This window comes from Salvia hispanica, chromosome 5, assembly GCF_023119035.1.
Source record: "Salvia hispanica cultivar TCC Black 2014 chromosome 5, UniMelb_Shisp_WGS_1.0, whole genome shotgun sequence".
Classification (NCBI taxonomy): Eukaryota; Viridiplantae; Streptophyta; class Magnoliopsida; order Lamiales; family Lamiaceae; genus Salvia; species Salvia hispanica.
The window spans coordinates 12,811,612-12,830,243 of NC_062969.1; the positions used below are offsets into that span (position 1 = coordinate 12,811,612).

At 37.8% G+C, this 18,632-nt stretch overlaps 1 protein-coding gene across 1 annotated transcript; it reads right to left on the reverse strand.

Annotated features, from left to right (window-relative positions):
* Nucleotides 1–5,891: 5,891 nt before the first annotated feature.
* LOC125189450 (uncharacterized protein YtfP-like) lies at nt 5,892–12,237 on the reverse strand. The gene is made up of 18 exons (XM_048086726.1): nt 12,169–12,237; nt 11,649–12,125; nt 11,427–11,549; nt 11,234–11,359; nt 11,062–11,121; nt 10,424–10,537; nt 10,232–10,319; nt 9,873–10,018; nt 9,684–9,785; nt 9,068–9,139; nt 8,898–8,997; nt 8,741–8,823; nt 8,321–8,398; nt 8,117–8,215; nt 7,985–8,035; nt 7,792–7,848; nt 7,626–7,667; nt 5,892–6,272 (listed from the first exon to the last, which is right to left on the reverse strand). The coding sequence occupies exons 1-18, from the start codon at nt 12,235–12,237 to the stop codon at nt 6,189–6,191; spliced, it is 1,971 nt and encodes a 656-aa protein (XP_047942683.1). The 3' UTR covers nt 5,892–6,188.
* Between the last annotated feature and the right edge of the window lie 6,395 nt (nt 12,238–18,632).

Consider the following 18,632-nt stretch of genomic DNA (forward strand, 5'->3'; position numbering starts at 1 on the left):
TTTCGGTGTTGCCGGATCCAACAACGACTTGAACGTGCTATATTCTTCACCACTCTTCAATGATGTTTTGAATGGTGTAGCACCGGCGATCGACTTCACCGTCAACGGAAATGCATACTACATGGGTTACTATCTCGCCGATGGTATCTACCCAAGGTGGTCGACTTTCGTGAAGTTGTTCAGCAATCCACAAGAGCAAAGACGGATTCTTTTTGCGCAGCGTCAAGAGTCTGCTCGGAAAGACGTCGAAAGAGCTTTTGGTGTCCTTCAAGGCCGATTCAACATTGTGAAGTCCCCTTCTCGGCTTTGGTACGTTAAGAATATCGCCGACATCATGTACACGTGTATTATCTTGCACAACATGATTATAGCTGACGAAGGACCGATGGCGGGTAACTTTTACGACGAGGATGAAGCCGGAAGCTCAACCGCGAGGTCTCCCCCACGCCGAGGTGTGCATACGACGGTGAACGAGAGGATGGAAAGAAGACACACAATGCGCGATACAAGAGCCCACACTGAGCTACAAAAAGATCTAATCAATCACATTTGGGCGAAATTCGGCAACGAGTAGTGTAATTTTTAATTTTTAGGATTTTATTTGTGTAATTTTTAATTTTTAGGATTTTAATTATGTAACTTTTAATTATTTTGTAATTTGTAATAGTATTTCGGATATTTTAATGCATTTTAATATTGTGGAAATGTTTTTATTTAAATTGAATAATAGAATGGTGGGACCCTTGAGCTTGTCCTTAGCTAAGAGCACGGATGTGGGTGTTGTGCTCTTAGCTAAGGACAAGCAGTAAAAGTGGGTCCGGGCCCACTTCCGTGCTCTTTGCTAAGAGCACGGATGGGGATGCTCTAAGTATAGTGTAGTTAGTAGTACAGTATTATTTATTATTCTTTTATTCTAGTAAAGCGTCCCAGTTTAATAATACTCCATTAATTAGAGATAGTGTAGTTAGTGGGATTTTATCATTTATTTATTTAAATTATAGTGACTCCCAATCTAAAATATGGTGCAGTGATTACTCATTCATTATAGCGAGTGTCCCGATTTAACTGTATAGTGAAGTAAGTTAGTAATTTCATACTCCTTCGTAGTAACTTATTTGGGACTGATCTACAATTATTCAAAACTAGTTTTGTTATAAAAAAAGCAAGACTCGTGCCACGGTTAAAATGGCATTATCTCTAAATAACGTCTGATCGAATAACATATCAGGAGGTGAAATTATGTCTGATCAACGAAAGTTATAACTTATAATTGCAATAGACTATAAATATTATTGAGGTCAGATATTGATATTGTCGTCACTAGTTATCATTATCTTCTCAAATTTGGACGCTTAACGTTACTTTTTTGTCATATGAAGAATAGTTATTGACGATGACCACTTCTTTTTATGGTATTGTATGATTGTTGTGGGAATAATATAACTTTGACTTAACCTACTTTTCTGGCTCCTTTTAGCTTTATTTTCCCATTGTCATTCTCATTTTTCTTATTAAGTTGGTATTGAAATTTAGGTGAGTATCCTTAGTCCCGTAGAAAATATGCTAATTCTTAATTTCAAATAAATTATTGAATTTGACTACTTAATTTGAAAAATCGAAGATTGGACTCTGACAGTTTTAATGAGTTGGACATTTGATATATTATTTGTGCTAAGATTCTACAATAGTACATCAAAATGCAAACTGAAGTGAAGGATTGTCTTTAGTCACTAATTCAACAAAATAATTAAATTTTGTAACAGGCAAGTGCGTCTTTGCATTTATACTATTTAAAAAATACAAACCACATTTTTGGAATATTGCATTTAAGTTTTGTCGGTTTAGAAAAGTTGGAAAGTTCTTTACATTTGTAGTACTCCTATTTAATAAACGCACACTTCTTTTGAAGATTTTGGAATATTTTATTTAAGTCTAAATCCTTGTTGATTTAGCAAAGTGTGAAAGAAAAGATATTTGGAAGAAAAGTGAGCGGCGCTGAAATTGTGTTTATTTTTAAGAATCATGAAATATATATAGTACAACTGTATCGGGATCAATTAAGATTTTTTATGCTAATTGAGAAATGAGATACAATATCAGTCGCTCATTTTTATTAAATGAGTGGTCCAGATTTTGCCACATAAAAATAATTTTAAATTAATTTATTATGAAAGGGCATAATGATAATTTGATTTCAAAACCTGCCTCCAGAAGCCGAGAAACGCCGCTCACTCTCCACCTCCCCAAATCCAAAAAGGTACTCTCTCTAGAATCAAAATCAAAATCAAATCAAAATCAGAATCCAAATCTCACTGAATCGATCAATTCTGATCAATGTAGATGGACAAGGGCAACCCGACCTTCTTCCCACACGATGAGCACATGTTCGCCGTTAACACCACCGCCGGCGTGGCCTGGATCTGAGCCTTCTCAGGGAGGGAGATCAAAACAGTCGGCGCACCGTGTGATGCGCTAGAGAGGAGGAGGATCCGGCGCCGGTCAACGGGGCGGGGAAGACGGAGGTGGAATCGACGGAATTTGGATCCAATCTTCGACAAATTTCGCTCCAGAAGCTCGCTGTCGCCTCAATCTTCAACAAATTTCGCTCCGCACCGCCCTCCGCCACCGGAGCCACCACCGTTAGCCACTGCCTCTGCTACGCCTCTGTGGCGGTGGTCGATTAGTCCACTTGAGAGCTCTGTCGCCTCGTCAAGGACAAGAAATTAGATCTCGTCGGTGGATTGTTGGAGCTGCAGTCCGCGCTCGAAGATCAGAGGCAAAGTCTTCAGCCTCCACGACCGCCGCGTCTTGCTCGATGCCGCCGGCAACCCTATCATCACCTTCCAGCAGAAGGTAAATCTCCAATCAATTCATCAAATATCTAAATCTCAATCTTCTTCTGAATCAATCGATCATATCTATACCTCGATCATTTCGTTTGGATCAATTCATCAAATCTAAATCTCAATCTTCTAAATCAATCGATCAAACATTTCGATTGGATCAATTGATCGATTCTAGATCTGGATCGATAAAATCTAAATCTGGATTGATCGATTGTGAATCAATTGATGAGATCTAAATCTGGATGGTGCAACTGCTGACGACGCATAGGAGAAGGGAGGCTTTCAGAGGAGAGAGCACGGATTCGAAGAAGATGCTTTTCAGTGTGAGAAAGTCATCGATGATTCAGTTCAAGACGAAGCTGGATGTGTTCAGGAAGTAGAGAGTAAGAAGTTCAAGGCTGTTGAATTGGCTCCTGCTCATTCCACCAAGGAAATCTATGCTAGTTTTCTGAGGGTTTGCTCCTTCTGCAACAGCCGCCTCATCCCTGGCCACGATATCTTCATGTACAGGTACAGTTTACTTCACTTTTAATCAAACAATCACTTTTTAAATTCGCGATCTACTAATCCGAATCACATATATCTATATTGATCATCTTAATTTTTTTTTGTGTTTATTGATATTGTTTCTGCAGTCTATAGAGTAGGCAACAGCAAATTAATCAGGATAAGAGAAAAGATAAGAGTTCATTTACGGCGTCGAAGAAGGAAGCCGCCACCACCGGCGATAAGGTGACGTTCTCCAGCCGAAATTGATTTCAAATGTGGAGTTCATGTTTAATTTTGCATCCACATGATTCCTCATTTTTTATTTTGATTTTGTGTTTGAGCATTTTCAATCGATCGATGAAATTATTGCTTGTGTGGTTATGATCTTAGATACTCCTAACCAGTGAATTAGGAATTTTTCCCCTTTTCAGTTGCTTCTCCGATTCTCAACCATCGAAAGTTCTAATAAATAGCAATGTTTTTCAAATTTTAGTTTAGAGCTGAAAATTCCTGCTGTTATTTTGAAGAAATTCCTGCTGAATCACTCGATCTTTGTGATGCTGCTGAATAAATTGGTGCAGGAATACGTGTACGAGCAGAAAGACTGTTATTTTAATACGAGTTGTTGACATTTGATATTCTGCCTATTGATATGTGAATTATAAGTGCTATTTGTTAGTTGTTGACATTTTAATATGAGATGTTGATATAATAACGTTTGTTGTTGACATAAATTATATAGGTCGTTGGCATAAATTTTATGAAAAATATTGTTGACATAAATTATATATAAAACATTGTTGTTGACATGAATTATATATAAAACGTTGTTGTTGACATAAATAAAATAGGTCGTTGACATGAAAATATTTGTTATTGACATTAATTATTTGTAAAATGTTGTTGTTGACACAATAGTTGACATAAATAACGTTTGTTGTTGACATGAATAATGTTTGCTGTTGACATCGTAGTTGACATGAATAATGTTTGTTGTTGACATCGTAGTTGATATGTGAATTATAAGTATTATTTTTTAGTTGTTGACATTTTAATACGAGTTGTTGACATTCGATATTCTCGGTATTGATATGTGAATTATAAGTGTTATTTGTTAGTTGTTGACATTTTAATGCGAGTTGTTGACATTCGATATTCTCGCTATTGATATGTGAATTATAAGTGTTATTTTGTTAGTTGTTGACATTCTAATACGAGTTGTTGACATTTGATATTCACGGTATTGATATGTGAATTATAAGTGTTATTTTTTAGTTATTGACATATGCAAAGAGAATCTACTTTTGTGGTATATGATTGTTGATGATGCAAAGAGATAATAAGTGATTGTTGTGTTCATATGTTGAGCAATAAATGAAGTGTTTGTTTACTATAAAAATTGAATAGAAATAGTGTGATTGGTGGTGGAGAAAGATGTGGAGAGTCATGTTGTGGAAGGTGTGGGAGTTGTGGATGAGATGGAGCTGTGGGTGATGGTGAGAATAAGTGTTATTTGTTAGTTGTTGACATTTTAATACGAGTTGTTGACATTCGATATTCTCGGTATTGATATGTGAATTATAAGTGTTATTTTATTGAATGTTGAAGATTTGAAGATTTGAATGTTGAAGATTTGAAGATATGAATGTTGAAGATTTGAAGATTTGGAGATTTGAAGATTTGAATGTTGAAGATTTGAAGATTTGAAGATGTGAAGATTTGAATGTTGAAGATTTGAAGATTTGAAGATGTGAAGATTTGAATGTTGAAGACTTTGCGGCTAGAGTTTTAGAGATATTTTAGAAAATGATTTTAAACACAATTTAATGAAAAGACAATTATACCCCCTTGTTGACATAATGTGGTATTTGTTGACATTTTGTTAATCTTGTGGATTAGTGGCCCATATTGCATCTCATTTTTCAATTTAGCTAAATAATCTCAACCTAACCCTAATACTACTAGTATTTATCAAAATTATAGTATTAAAAATTTAAAATAGACTGTGAGCTTCCATCAAAGTTATTAAATGGATTGGACGACGATGTGGAAGAAAGTAGTAAAATTTAACTCAAATTGTGACTTCAAATTGTAATCTGGGGGAAAAAATTCGGTATATAAATATCACAACTATGTCTATTTTGTTTTTAGTCATTGAGGCATTTACGAAGTTATATTGTACAATGTACATTGATTTATTTAGATATTCGGCTTAAATTGGGCTTGGTCACAGACTCACAAAATCAAATTTCAAGTTCGTATAGTTTTTTTATTCGATAAATATTTGTCTATTTTCTAATTTCATTTAAAAAGAATAATACAAAAAAATCTTATGTGCAGTTCACTTCCACATTTATAAAATTGAAGATCACATTAATCAGCCAACCCTAGCAATATGAATAATTATGTATGTTATCTAGGCGTTATATTGGAGTACAAAACAAGACCTAATTGTGCCTAAATGCACCAACTTTCACCAAATTCTAGTTTTGCACATGAACTACTCTCAATAGAGTCATTTTTCACATTTGTTCCTCGTGTTAAAATTGTAAGATATGCAACAATAAAAAAGAAAGTGAAACATTATAGGTTAGATTGTCCAACTACAAACAAGCCAAAAGGTAGATAATTTAATCACTACTCTATTATCTGACAAGAGCCAGATTTTAATTTCATCACATCAAAACATACCACGTTAGAGTGAGATGTACCCACAGAGATCCTCAATCATGTGGCCTCCCATGTTCTTCTGGAAAAATCTGTGGTATCTGCATAAAAGGCAAACCCTTAGATCCACATGATGCAATCATGCAAGCGAGCGTTTTTTCTTTCTTTTTTTAAATCCTTTTCTTTTCAGACAGTTTCTTCCTCCAGACTAGAAGCTGTCGCCAGGTTACCGATGCTTGTTCCAGCTATGTATCCACCCGACCAAGCGTTCTGCAACAAGAAACAGCAAGATTGCATAAAACATGACGAAGGGGCAGCGACACGGCGACAAGAAACAACAATATTGCATCAAGCCAAACAAAATAATTAATATTTAAGTACTTATACCATCGCCAAAAGAGATAATCAAATTATTAGAAGTCTTGAGTAATTGAAAACAATTTGACTACTTTCATACTTTAAAAACCATAATATTTTGTGTCAGCTATGTTATTTCCAACTATGATTAACTCAATTTGCAAGTCCTACAGAGAGAAAACATGAATGTCAAGAAATATTCATTCAAGCAGAAGCAGCTCTTTTGTTGGCTCTAAAAGTAGGGTAATCTTTGCGAACAAAGCCACAAAACGTATGTCATACTCCTTAATTTTTAGAAGGTAAAACTGCTGTAGAAGAGATTCTGTAATAATGTATTACACATTACCCCAAAAAAAGATTACAGAATATTCAGTAATAACAGAAGTAACACTAACACGCACATTTCACAAAGCAAGCTATTCATTACTCTACTGAACAAAATAGTTCTTCTACCTCAAACCTCAAATACATGTTTGATGGTATATCTAGTGCAATACAAGTCATACATTATTTACCTTCCAATACCATACACTATTGTTCACTATAGTTGATACAAATGTACCGAGGGCGGATTTAGAAATTATCCAACTATAACCGATATTTTCTTGTTATTAAAAGAGTCGATTAAGAAATTATCTATCTATATCCAGTGTTTGTGTTAAAATGACAACACCTCTTAAAGTGACACCGTGACACTACATATCCAGCAATATTATAAACGCTACACATCAATATTATAAATGCTACACAACAATCTATAGATTGTTGTATAGCGTGTTGGATATTGCTGGTCGAGAAAAAATTGTTGTATACAGTGTTGTATATTGCTGGCTGAGATTTTTACACATGAGCTTTTTTTTATTGCCACATGGCAGCTTATTATTCGTCCACGTGTACAAATGATTGGCTAGGAATGGTGGTATGGTGTTATTTTAAGAGGTGTTATCATTTTAACGCACCCCCTATATCTAGTGTTTTAGTATAAAACACTATTAAAAGGGTGGATAATGCGGGACTCATAATTAATGTGGTATGGAGTAATTAAATGAAACATATGCATCACACCTAAAATGGTGGGGTATGATCAATCCACTTTCTCCTTAATGCATGAAAGTAAAAGATGGAATCCATTAATTATTAGTAGTACTATTTATAATATCAAACCTCAAAATCCTATAAACAATCAATTCACCAAATTAAAAACTCCTCTACGTACACAAGGCCTAAAAGAGAAGAACTCCGTGCAAAAGAAATATGATCAGGTACCTGGAAATTGAAGCCACCAGTTATTCCGTCAATATTTAATACCTACAAGGTATAGGTCTCATAAGCAAAAAAAATATTCGAACATGACAAAATACAAGGATCTAGTTTTCATGTCCAGTTCTCTCATAAAATGCTACCAATTTGATGCCATCTAAAGCAATAATACCTCCCCAGCAAAGAATAGATGTGGCTGGATTCGGCTCTCCATGGTGTTCAGAGATATCTGAAAAGAGCCCGGTTTCACCGTTTCAGGAAAGAAAAAGATCCACAGTCACATACATGATACATCCACAGCAATATATACAGCTGAAGACACTTGAAGCGCAGAGATTCACAAAGAAGAGAGACAAATATAGCACCTCAGACAATGGAACACCTCCAGCAGTGACAAATTCATCCTTAAATTGACCCTACATTATATGTCGAGTACAAATTCACTGAATACATATAGAAATGAAGAAATGATCATAAAAGCTAAAGTTATAGTATACCTTTCCTTTCACACTGAAGGAACAGTTTTTCAGATGAGAAGTAATTGAGATTAAAGAGTTGTTGGATATGTATGCCCATAAAAGATCCCCGTCCAAACCCTTTCAGAGCAAGCAAACAAAGGTCAATCGCCACACCACCACTAAAAAGTATAGCCAACAAAGGAAACAACAAGATATCATGTTTCAGTGGGATAGCCACTCAACCTCACGTTCTAGAATACATCTCCAGAATCTCTTCACAAGGCCAAGTTCTGAAGGAAATGAATTGGCAACCTTTTGTTTCTGCAAATTAGACAAGAAAATAATTAGATACAGGAAATTATTCGAGCAGCTGATGGACTTTAACAGTCACTATAAACACAGTCAATGCTTCCTGAAATAAATTATATTCGGTGGAAAACCTGGAGTTTGCTTTTGTGATACAGTAAATATCTTGATTACCGGTGTTGTATACTCGTATATTATCACTTTGTTTTATGGTGGAGATGACTTATATGAGATCAATAATATGATATGTGTGCCTTCTATAGGATAATCCATAACCCCCAAGTCTAAATAGATAAGAAACATAACTTAGAAACAAAATAAAGTATATAAGAGAAGGCCTTAGGTCATAATAATTACCGCAAACTTATTTTTGTGTGCAATAAGAAGTGACTTCAGATCTTCTACATTAAAATCAGGAACAAAATCCAGATGAAGTGTTCCTGGATGAGTGTCATTAAACCATTTAGAATATTCTGGAACATACGGAAAGGAAAAAGAACAAAGTACTTTTTACCTTTATAATCAGAATCTGAGAGCTCACGAGCTCCCCAGGCAGACAATCGGAGAATTACTGGGCCACTAAAGCCCCAGTGTGTTACCAACAGTGGCCCAACCTTTTGTTAGAAAATCAAGATCAGTTTCTATCCCACTTATATTTTAAATAGCTGCCGACAAAATTCTTGCCTGTGTGTGTGCGGGTATGCTCTTTTGAACAGTTGCCAGCTTCAATTGTGCTCTCACCTTAGGGAAGGTAACCTGAGAATCAGGAGGAGAAATAGAAGACGAATACAGTTACCACTAAGAGAAATAGAAAGATATGTATTGAAAATTTAGTTAGTCTATTGAACGAGTTATGAAGTACTATTAGAGAAAAATTAGAATAAATCATTTTCTGAAGAAAAAAAAGGATAGCAATTACATGGGCACAGGAGATTCAGTTAGAATCCTTATAATTGAAAAGAGCATATAACGTAATCCAGTTAAGTGATTCGAAACTATGAATGCAAGCTTAATAAAGTGGATACTCGAAAGGTTGGGGGGACGAGTTTGAGATGCAATTAACAAAAGTACAAAGTTCCTTTTATACTGTGAATGAGAAGCTATAATGATGCTCTTTGAACAGGTGGGATCACATTTGGAAAGTGACGAACTTTAAAACATGTCTAGCCTTAACCTGAAGACAATTTATGAATCAGAATTAGTTTTGCTTCTTTAAGAACTCTAAGCTGCAAACAAGCAAATAATGTATATTCCCAATTCTGAAGATAATCAGAGGCTTATCCATAAGCATGAGAATTACCCCAGACAATTCTACTAACTGAAAATCATCAATCTTGAAAGTGAATAGACTGGGTACAGGTTTCACAATAGAATGACCAAGCTGTGCAGCAAGTTTGTATCCCTGACACGGTATGAATACAAGTTAAGATGAGTAACATGGAGCAGAAGGGGAAGAACAATGAGCATAACAGCTGAAAGTGGATGCAACCTGCTCACTACTACCACTAGCAATCATCAAGAAATTTGCTTCAGCATGCTCAACATAACCAACTGTGCGTTTTTCTACTTTGACAGAGAATTTGCAACCAGAAATTGCTGAAACACTGGTAACAGTTTTACCAGTCTCCAGAACAACTGATAGAAAGAAGCAGATAGCATCAAGTTCAGTCATATTACACTCAGGGGAAAAGCATATGCTATGCACTCAGGCATTCGAGCACCATTTTCAATAGCATTAGTAGACAATTATTTTCAATATTATAAGTAAACAATATCATTTGAATTAAGACATAAAACATATCCCAGTAAAAGATTAGCAAACATTAGCCAGAGGCCCAGAATACCTACCCCCTCTCTTCCTCGCTTCAGATATTAGGCAATCTATAATAGTTGATGAGCTGTCAGTGACTGGAAATACTCTTCCGTCAGGTTCAGTCTGAAGAAAAATATAAAATCCAACCCATAAGACGCCTATATGGGAGAGATATTCCTAATCTAGAATAAAAAACTTAGTTATGAGAATTGGAAGTTTGAGATTGCCTTCAGTTCAACTCCACAATCTGAAAACCATGACATGGTATCAATTGGGCCATGCACCTTGAAAAATGACCCTCGCAATTCTTTATTGCCTCTAGGATAGTATCCTGCCAAAACCTATGTCAACTGTTAGCAATAACACTTGAGACGGTCCAAACATACTAACACAAAAACAAACTTTTATAGGTTTTCACAGTGACTCAGAAAAAGCCATTTCTATCCAACGAAAGTCAAAATAATTCCAAATGTTGAAATATTAGCTAGCAGCTTATACATTGCCATCTAAGTATGACCATTTTGGATTTTGCCAACTAATAGCTAGCTTGTGATGGTTCTGAAAGAGAAGAACAATATATCCGTACTCTACTACAGCTGCCCTGAGCTAGGAATTCCAAGCATGAACTTCAGACACAGAACATGTATTAGGAAAGGAGAACAAACTAAAAGCACAATAACTCAACAGTTATTATTACGCCTCATAAGGTGAATCACAGTTTTAAGCATCTCGTCATTGAAACAACCAGTAAAAAGGACTGGCACGAATATTGCAAATTTCATAGTCAAATATGCGGTTTCAACTTTCACCCGTTGTGCTGTTGTCTACTGAAATTTCAATGTATAAGAAAGACAAGAGTCCTTACCACATTATCAGTGTGATGTCCATTTGTCACATTACATCGACCACCACCAGAAATCTTAACCTAAAAAACACACAATTCCATTCCAAAATGCACAAATAAACAAAAAATTTGTGACTCCTCAAACAACAACAACAAAATAAACTTCTGTAAACAAAAAGCGCAGAAACAAAACCTTCGATAACGGCTTTCCTTTCTCAATAACAACAACATTGAGGTCAGGCGCAACAGTTTTCGCTCTTATGGCTCCATAAATGCCGGCAGCTCCGCCACCTACTACAATCAGCGTTTCCTTAGTTGGCTGCAATGCGAAATTCCACACAGTCAAAATCAAAATCAATGAAATCCATTGCGCCTAATAGTATTACCTTCACTAAGTTAGCGAGAACAAAAACGTATGTGTTCACCTTAGCAGAAATAATACTCCCTCCGTCCAGCAATAGAAGTCTCCTTTTTCCGTTTTTGTCCGTCCGGCAATAGGAGTCCCGGTTCTACTTACTATATTTGGACATTTTAATTACCCTCCCACTTCTCACTTATTTACATCTCTACCATAAAAAAAACACCCCTCCCACCCCCACCCGTCTAACTCTCCCCCTTCCCCTCCCCCTCTCAATCCCTAGGAACCCTAATTCACTGCCGCCGCCGCCTCCTCCTCCTCCGACAAAAGGCCTTCCAACCGCCGCCGCCGCCGCCTCCGACAAAAGGCCTTCCGACCGCTGCGCCACCACCGCCTCCTCCTCCTCCTCCTCCGACAAATGGCCTTCCAACCCGCCGCCGCCGCCTCCTCCTCCTCCCCCTCCGACAAAAGGCCTTCCACACGCCGCCGCCGCCTCCGCCGCCTCCTCCGACAAAAGGCCTTCCGACCGCTGCCGCCGCCTCCTCCTCCTCCTCCGACAAATGGCCTTCCAACCGCCGCCGCCGCCTCCTCCTCCTCCTCCGACAAAAGGCCTTCCAGCCGCCGCCTCCTCCTCCTCCTCCACCTCCTCCCCACTCTCGGGAACCCTAGCCCCTAATCGTCGGCCGCCTCCGCCGACCTCACTGTCTCCTACCCAAACCCATTCCAGCTGTGGGTGTGGGGGACTCCAGAATGTGAGTAGTGAAAATCACGAAGAGGGCTCTGCTTCCTTTTAATTTTGCAAAGTTTGTTCTTGAAATTTTTTTCTTATGGCCTCTCATCTCTTTTTGCTCTCTGATTTTAATTCAGTGCTGTTTTGATTCATCCAGATTGAAGTTTTTGTTTTTGAAATTTTGTTCTTGGCGTTTGTTCTTGAAATTTAGCAATTTTGTTCTTGAAATTTTGCAAAGTTTGTTTCAGATTGAAATTTTGTTCTTGAAATTTGTTCTTGAAATTTTGCAATTATGTTCTTGAAATTTTGTTCTCTGTTCTTGAAATTTTGTTCTTGGCATTTAATCCTCCAGATTGATTTGTGTTGAGCAATTACAGTGAATTTCATTTAATTGTGTAGATATGTGAGCAAATTTAGCGTGAATTGTTGCATTCAATTCTCCAAATTTGGATTTAAAATCAGAAATAAAATCAGAACTTGATGTATAAAAGCTAAATTTATAAATTTGTGGGCCCTAAATTCCACTATCACACACCATTTATTACACACTCCAACCCTTTCTTAAAACCCGTGCCCTTTAGAAATGGGACTTCTATTGCTGGACGGAGGGAGTATCAATTAGACAAGGAAACTTTGACCTTGAGACGTATTACTATCAAATCCACGGATTGTGGGTAAACATTGATCGAAGTCAAAAACAACCCGTAACGTGTTGTGATAAGGGGATCGGGCAGTATCGGCAGCACGCAAGTGAGAAGCGACTCATCAAGTTTCTCACGGGATTAAATCAAGAGTATGACCACATCCGTCGGGAGATCCTCAAGCAATAGCCATACCCCTCAGTCGAAGAAGCCTACGGATGGGTGAAGAAGGAGGTGGCTCGACAGAGAATCATGCCACCGACATCCACTCCACTAGCGTGGGAAGCACCGATGCATCGGGGGAAATAGGCTACGGATTCGGGGCACAGAGAGATCGACCGAACAACCGAGGAGGCCCGCAACGACCGCCACCTGCCGGATCCATGTATCAAACCGCCGGAGGGAAGCCGGACAAAAGCAAGCTGTGGTGTTCCCACTGTGGGAAGAACAAGCACACGAGGGAGACCTGCTTCCTCCGGGTGGGATACCCAGAATGGTGGGACGAAAAGCAGAAGGCACGAGCCCAAAGGAAGCTCGCCGCCGTCGGAATCGCTGAAAATAGCCATCGAAGAATTCCCCAAATCAGAACAGAGAAGGGGCGAATGGAGGAGGGAACCAGCTAAATCACCCTCCCAAACCAGAAATCGGCGGCGGTGGTGGCGGCGGCAGCGGTGGGAGCGAGATTCGGGTCAGAAATTTTGTTGAACGGACCGGAGCGACGGAGAGTCAGAATTGGAGTGGAGGCGCAATGACAGGAGGTAAAGGGTTTGATCTTCGATCAAATCCTAATAATCCTTTCTTATTACATAATCAGCCCCCAAGTTTTTTAGAATATCAGAATATACCCCAGTCCCTAAAATATAAGCCCCTTGATTTACTTTATTGTGATAAGCTGCCCAAAACTTTTAGAAATTTCGAAATCTCCCCAATTGTTGGCCAAATTGATATAATTGATAAAAGGGGATGGATTTTTTATTGTGGGGCCACAGATACAATGACTCCAGAAAGAACAGACTTTAGTGACTTTTGTGAAATCACTAAGACTTATATTAGAACTGCAAATAGGGAACTAATTAAAGTGGCAGGGGCCGGAATCATAGAAATTTCTCCCAGTCTTCGTTTATCAAATTGTTTATTTGTGCCAAGCTTATCTCAAAGATTGATGTCAGTGAGCCATGTCACAAGAGAACTGAATTGCACTCTTCTGATTCACCCAAATTGTTGTATTTTACAGGATATTCGGACGAGGAAGATCGTTGGGCGTGGCACTGAGAACCAAGGACTCTACTACGTGGATGGGGTAGCTCAACATGGCAGTGCAATGCTGGCTCAAGGATCCACGAGAGAGGAGGCTTGGCTGTGGCACAGAAGACTCCTTCCCATGGTTATTTTCAGCTTTTGTTTCCAAATTTTACAATTCCTAGAGATTTTTCCTGTGAGACATGTGTTTTGGCCAAGAGCCACAGACAATCTTTTAAACCTTCAGACACTCGTATGAAATTTATGTTTGAACTTGTGCATGCTGATGTTTGGGGTCCTGCGCCCGTTATTGGGGGAAAGGGTTTTAAATATTTTGTTACCTTCATTGATGATTGCACTAGGATGACTTGGATTTATTTCTTGAAACATAAATCTGAAGTGGTCGAAAAATTTGTTCTCTTTTACAATATGATCCAAACCTAGTTTCAAACCACCATAAAAATCCTTCGATCTGATAATGGGAGGGAATTTGTTAATAGTGTCATGTCTGAATTTTTTAGAGAAAAAGGTCTTGTTCACCAAACTTCATGTGCCCTTATGACCTAAACAGAATGGGGTAGCCGAAAGAAAAAACAGAACAATTCTAGAATTAACCCGTGCCCTTATGATTGAATCCAAAGTCCCAACCTTCCTTTGGCCAGAAGCCGTGGCAACCTCCATCTACCTCATAAATCGACTACCCACCAAAATCATCAACAAAAAAACCCCCCTTGATATACTCTCCCAACAAGCCAAAATACCTGAATCCTTTAGCATGCCACATAAAGTCTTTGGGTGCACAGTCTATGTCCATATTCCTAAGCATGAAAGAACCAAATTTTCACCTTGTGCTACTAAATGTGTTTTTGTAGGATATGGGGTAAACCAAAAAGGTTATCGATGCTTTGATCCGAATACTAAGAAAATCGTCACCACTATAAATTGCAACTTCTTGGAAACCGAGTTCTTCTACCCTCACTACCTTAGAAGTCAGGGGGAGCAAAATCCTGAAACTAATCATGGGGACTGTCTAAGTTGGTTTGTGTCACCTCCAAGCCCTTTAATTGAGGAACCAACAGAGACCATTGCGGTCACTGCCGCCGAACACGCCTCTCCACCCGAGTCTACTCAACCACCTCCCGATCAACCTCAACCGATATCCCAGGTATGCCCCGTACCAATTTCTGGAGAAAAAACTTTAGGTAATACTAACACTGCAGAAGAGGAGGAGGAGAACAACACTGTTGATAGTGACATTGGCAAGTATGTTCTGCCATATCGGAGTACTTGAGGTATTCCTCCAAAACGATATTCTCCCGAGAGGATTGGAGCAAAGAGTAGATATGGAGTTGCGAATTTTGTGCAAGGAAATCTGAGCAAAATGGCACGTGCATTTGAAGCGGCAATCTATGAGGAAGAGGAAATTCCACAGATTGCCGAGGAAGAAATGAAGTACAAACACTGGAGGGAGGCCATGTTTATAGAAATGAAGGCATTGATGAAAAACAATACCTGGGTGAAGGGAAAACAGCCAGAAGGGGTCAAAGCCGTGGGATGTTGATGGGTGTTCACTATCAAATGGAGACCAGATGGCTCAGTTGAGAGATATAAGGCGCGACTTGTAGCAAAGGGGTGCACTCAGACGTACGGAGTTAACTATGCTGAGACCTTCTCTCCTGTAGCAAAGATCAACATAGTCAGAGTATTGTTCTCGGTCGCAGCAAACAGGGATTGGCCACTTCACCAGTTCGATGTAACAAATGCTTTTCTACGGAGAACTGCCTAAACCAATTTAAACTCCAGAAGACTTGGAGAAGTATGCAAACTCCAAGACATTGTATGGGCTTAAGCAGTCTCCCAGGGCCTGGTTCAGCCGATTTACTAAAGTGATGAAGAAGTATGACTACAAGCAGAGTAACTCAGATCACACACTATTCCTCAAGAAGAAGAATGGGAAAATCACATGTCTTATCGTCTATGTTGACGACATGATTATCACCAGGGATAATGAAGAGGAGATTGGCGAATTGAGGAAGAACTTGTTCAAAGAGTTTGAAATGAAGGATCTGGGTCTTCTCAAATACTTCTTAGGAATTGAGGTTCTGAGATCATATAGAGGAATCTTCATCAACCAGAGGAAGTGTATTCTTGATCTTCTAGCAGAAGTTGGCATGGTAGATTGCAAGCCGGCAGACACCCCAATGATACAGAATCAGGGGTTGCATATAGTTGAAGGGGCAAAACTCACGGATAGGGGGAGATATCAGAGGCTGGTGGGGAAGCTTATTTATCTCTCTCATACTAGACCCGACATAGCATATGCTGTGGGAGTAGTAAGTCAGTTTATGCACTCACCACAAGAAGACCATTGGGAAGCCGTACTGCGAATTGTCCGGTATTTGAAGGGCACTACTGGGCATGGAGTGTTGTTCGAAAAACATGGGCACTTAGAGATTAATGGATTTACTATTGCAGATTGGGCAGGGAACCCAAATGATCGAAAATCCACGGCAGGGTACTTTACATTGGTCGGAGGAAATCTTGTCACTTGGAGGAGCAAGAAGCAGAAGGTGGTGGCTCTCTCAAGTGCTGAAGGCTGTGGGATCAAGAGTGGCCTCACTGAGATTTTATGGCTGAAGAGGCTCATGACAGAGCTTAATCTCTATGTACCAAATCCGTGTAGACTGTTCTGTGATAACAAAGCTGCGATCGGCATCTCTAAGAATCCAGTTCAACATGACAGAACTAAGCATGTGGAGGTAGATAGGCATTTCATCAAGGAGAAGATTGAGGCTAAGATTGTTGAGTTACCATTTGTGAAATCTGAAGATTAGTTGGATGATATCTTGACTAAGGCAGTGAACTCGAAATCGTTCAGAGAAGTATACAAGTTGAGTATTGGAAATCTCATTACTTAACTTGAGAGGGAATGTTGGAAAGAAATCATAGAATTAATTATGATTGATTTCTAATTGATCTCGATCCATAATTAAGGGAGATTTCCATTGATAATATTTACCATATGTACATTATACATTGCCTATAAAGGAGGTAGTCTCTGCACATATTTGATTAAGCAATAAGAATACACTTCTCTGATCCCTAATTATTTCTTCAAAAACAACTATTGTTAAAGTAGTAAAGGGGTTCAAAATTAGTAGTATGTCCGTATCCATGAAGTCCCAACCATTGACTTTGAATAAAATACTACTAGCAGCTAAAATCTTCATTGATGACATGTTGTTGCACGAATATTAGTAGTGAGTGACTTGTCTCCGTACATAAAGCTCAATTGAATTATACTCTAAAATATAAGTACTACTACTACTAAACATTTCAATCCTTTTTACTTGAATTATCATATAATTATTGTACTTCATCAGGGGTGAGAAAAAAATCAAAAACCGAATATCCGAACCAATTCAAACTGGAATTTTGAAATTCGGTTCGATTTTTTTGGTTTTTCCGTTCAATTCGACTTTGAAAATACAAAAATTTCGGTTTATCGCTTCGGACGAAAAAAAACCGAAAAACCAAATAACCGAATTGTATTTTAAATATAATATTATATATATATATATATACGAGTGCGATCATATCATAACTCATATTTATGTGATAACCTAATAACCCTATCATTTTATGGGTCAAAAGTATCATTTTTACTAAAAATGATATTTATACACGATAAAATGATATTTTTTCAGCAAGCATGCATAAAATGATACTTTTATTCCATAAAATGATATTCTGTTCCATAAAATGATATTTTTCGTCCATATTTATAAGAGTTATTAGGTTATCACCATAAATATGGGTTATGATATGATCACATATATATATAAATATGGGTTGATAACCCATATATAAATATGGGTTATCAGCATATTTATATATATATATATATATATATATAGTTGTGGTACATTATATGTGCATAAAATGTACATGATTTGACGTTCTGACCGTAACACTGTTCTGACTGTAACACACCCCTATATATATATATATAGGGAGATGATCAAAATAAGAATGCATTTAAATCCAGAAATGTAGCCCAAATCTTGGCCCTATGATTAGATGATCTAAGGGTCAATAATTAACTCAAAACACGGAAGGTCATAATTAAGTAGTTTTAGGTCATATTATAAGATTGGGTTTATGTCATATTAAGATCATTTTAGGTCATGCTTTGTTAGCATGACCTAAAAATAAACTAACTATGACCTAAAAATGCCCTACGTATGACTTTGTTCTGCCGTTTCTGTATTTAAATCTGGTCTTCATAGATCAAAACCCTATATATATCTTCATAGATCAAAACCCTATATATATATATATAGGGTTTTGATCTATGAAGACCAGATTTAAATACAGAAATGCAGAACACGGTCATACGTAAGACATTTTTAGGTCATAGTTAGTTTATTTTTAGGTCATGCTAACAAAGCATGACCTAAAATGATCTTAACATGACATAAATCCAAATCTTATAATATGACCTAAAACTACTTAATTATGACCTTCCGTGTTTTGGGTTAATTATTGACCATTAGATCATCTAATCCTAGGGCCAAGATTTGGGCTGCATTTCTGGATTTAAACACATACATGTTTTGATCAT

Excerpts from the sequence above, each read along its gene's own strand:
- LOC125189450 (XM_048086726.1), bottom strand. The coding sequence starts at position 12,237 with ATGAGAGGCCATAAGAAAAAAATTTCAAGAACAAACTTTGCAAAATTA. Across the intron at positions 11,122-11,233 it reads AAGGAAAGCCGTTATCGAAG|GTTAAGATTTCTGGTGGTGG; the intron begins GTTTTGTTTCTG and ends TGTGTTTTTTAG. Across the intron at positions 6,273-7,625 it reads CTGGTGGCTTCAATTTCCAG|AACGCTTGGTCGGGTGGATA; the intron begins GTACCTGATCAT and ends TTCTTGTTGCAG.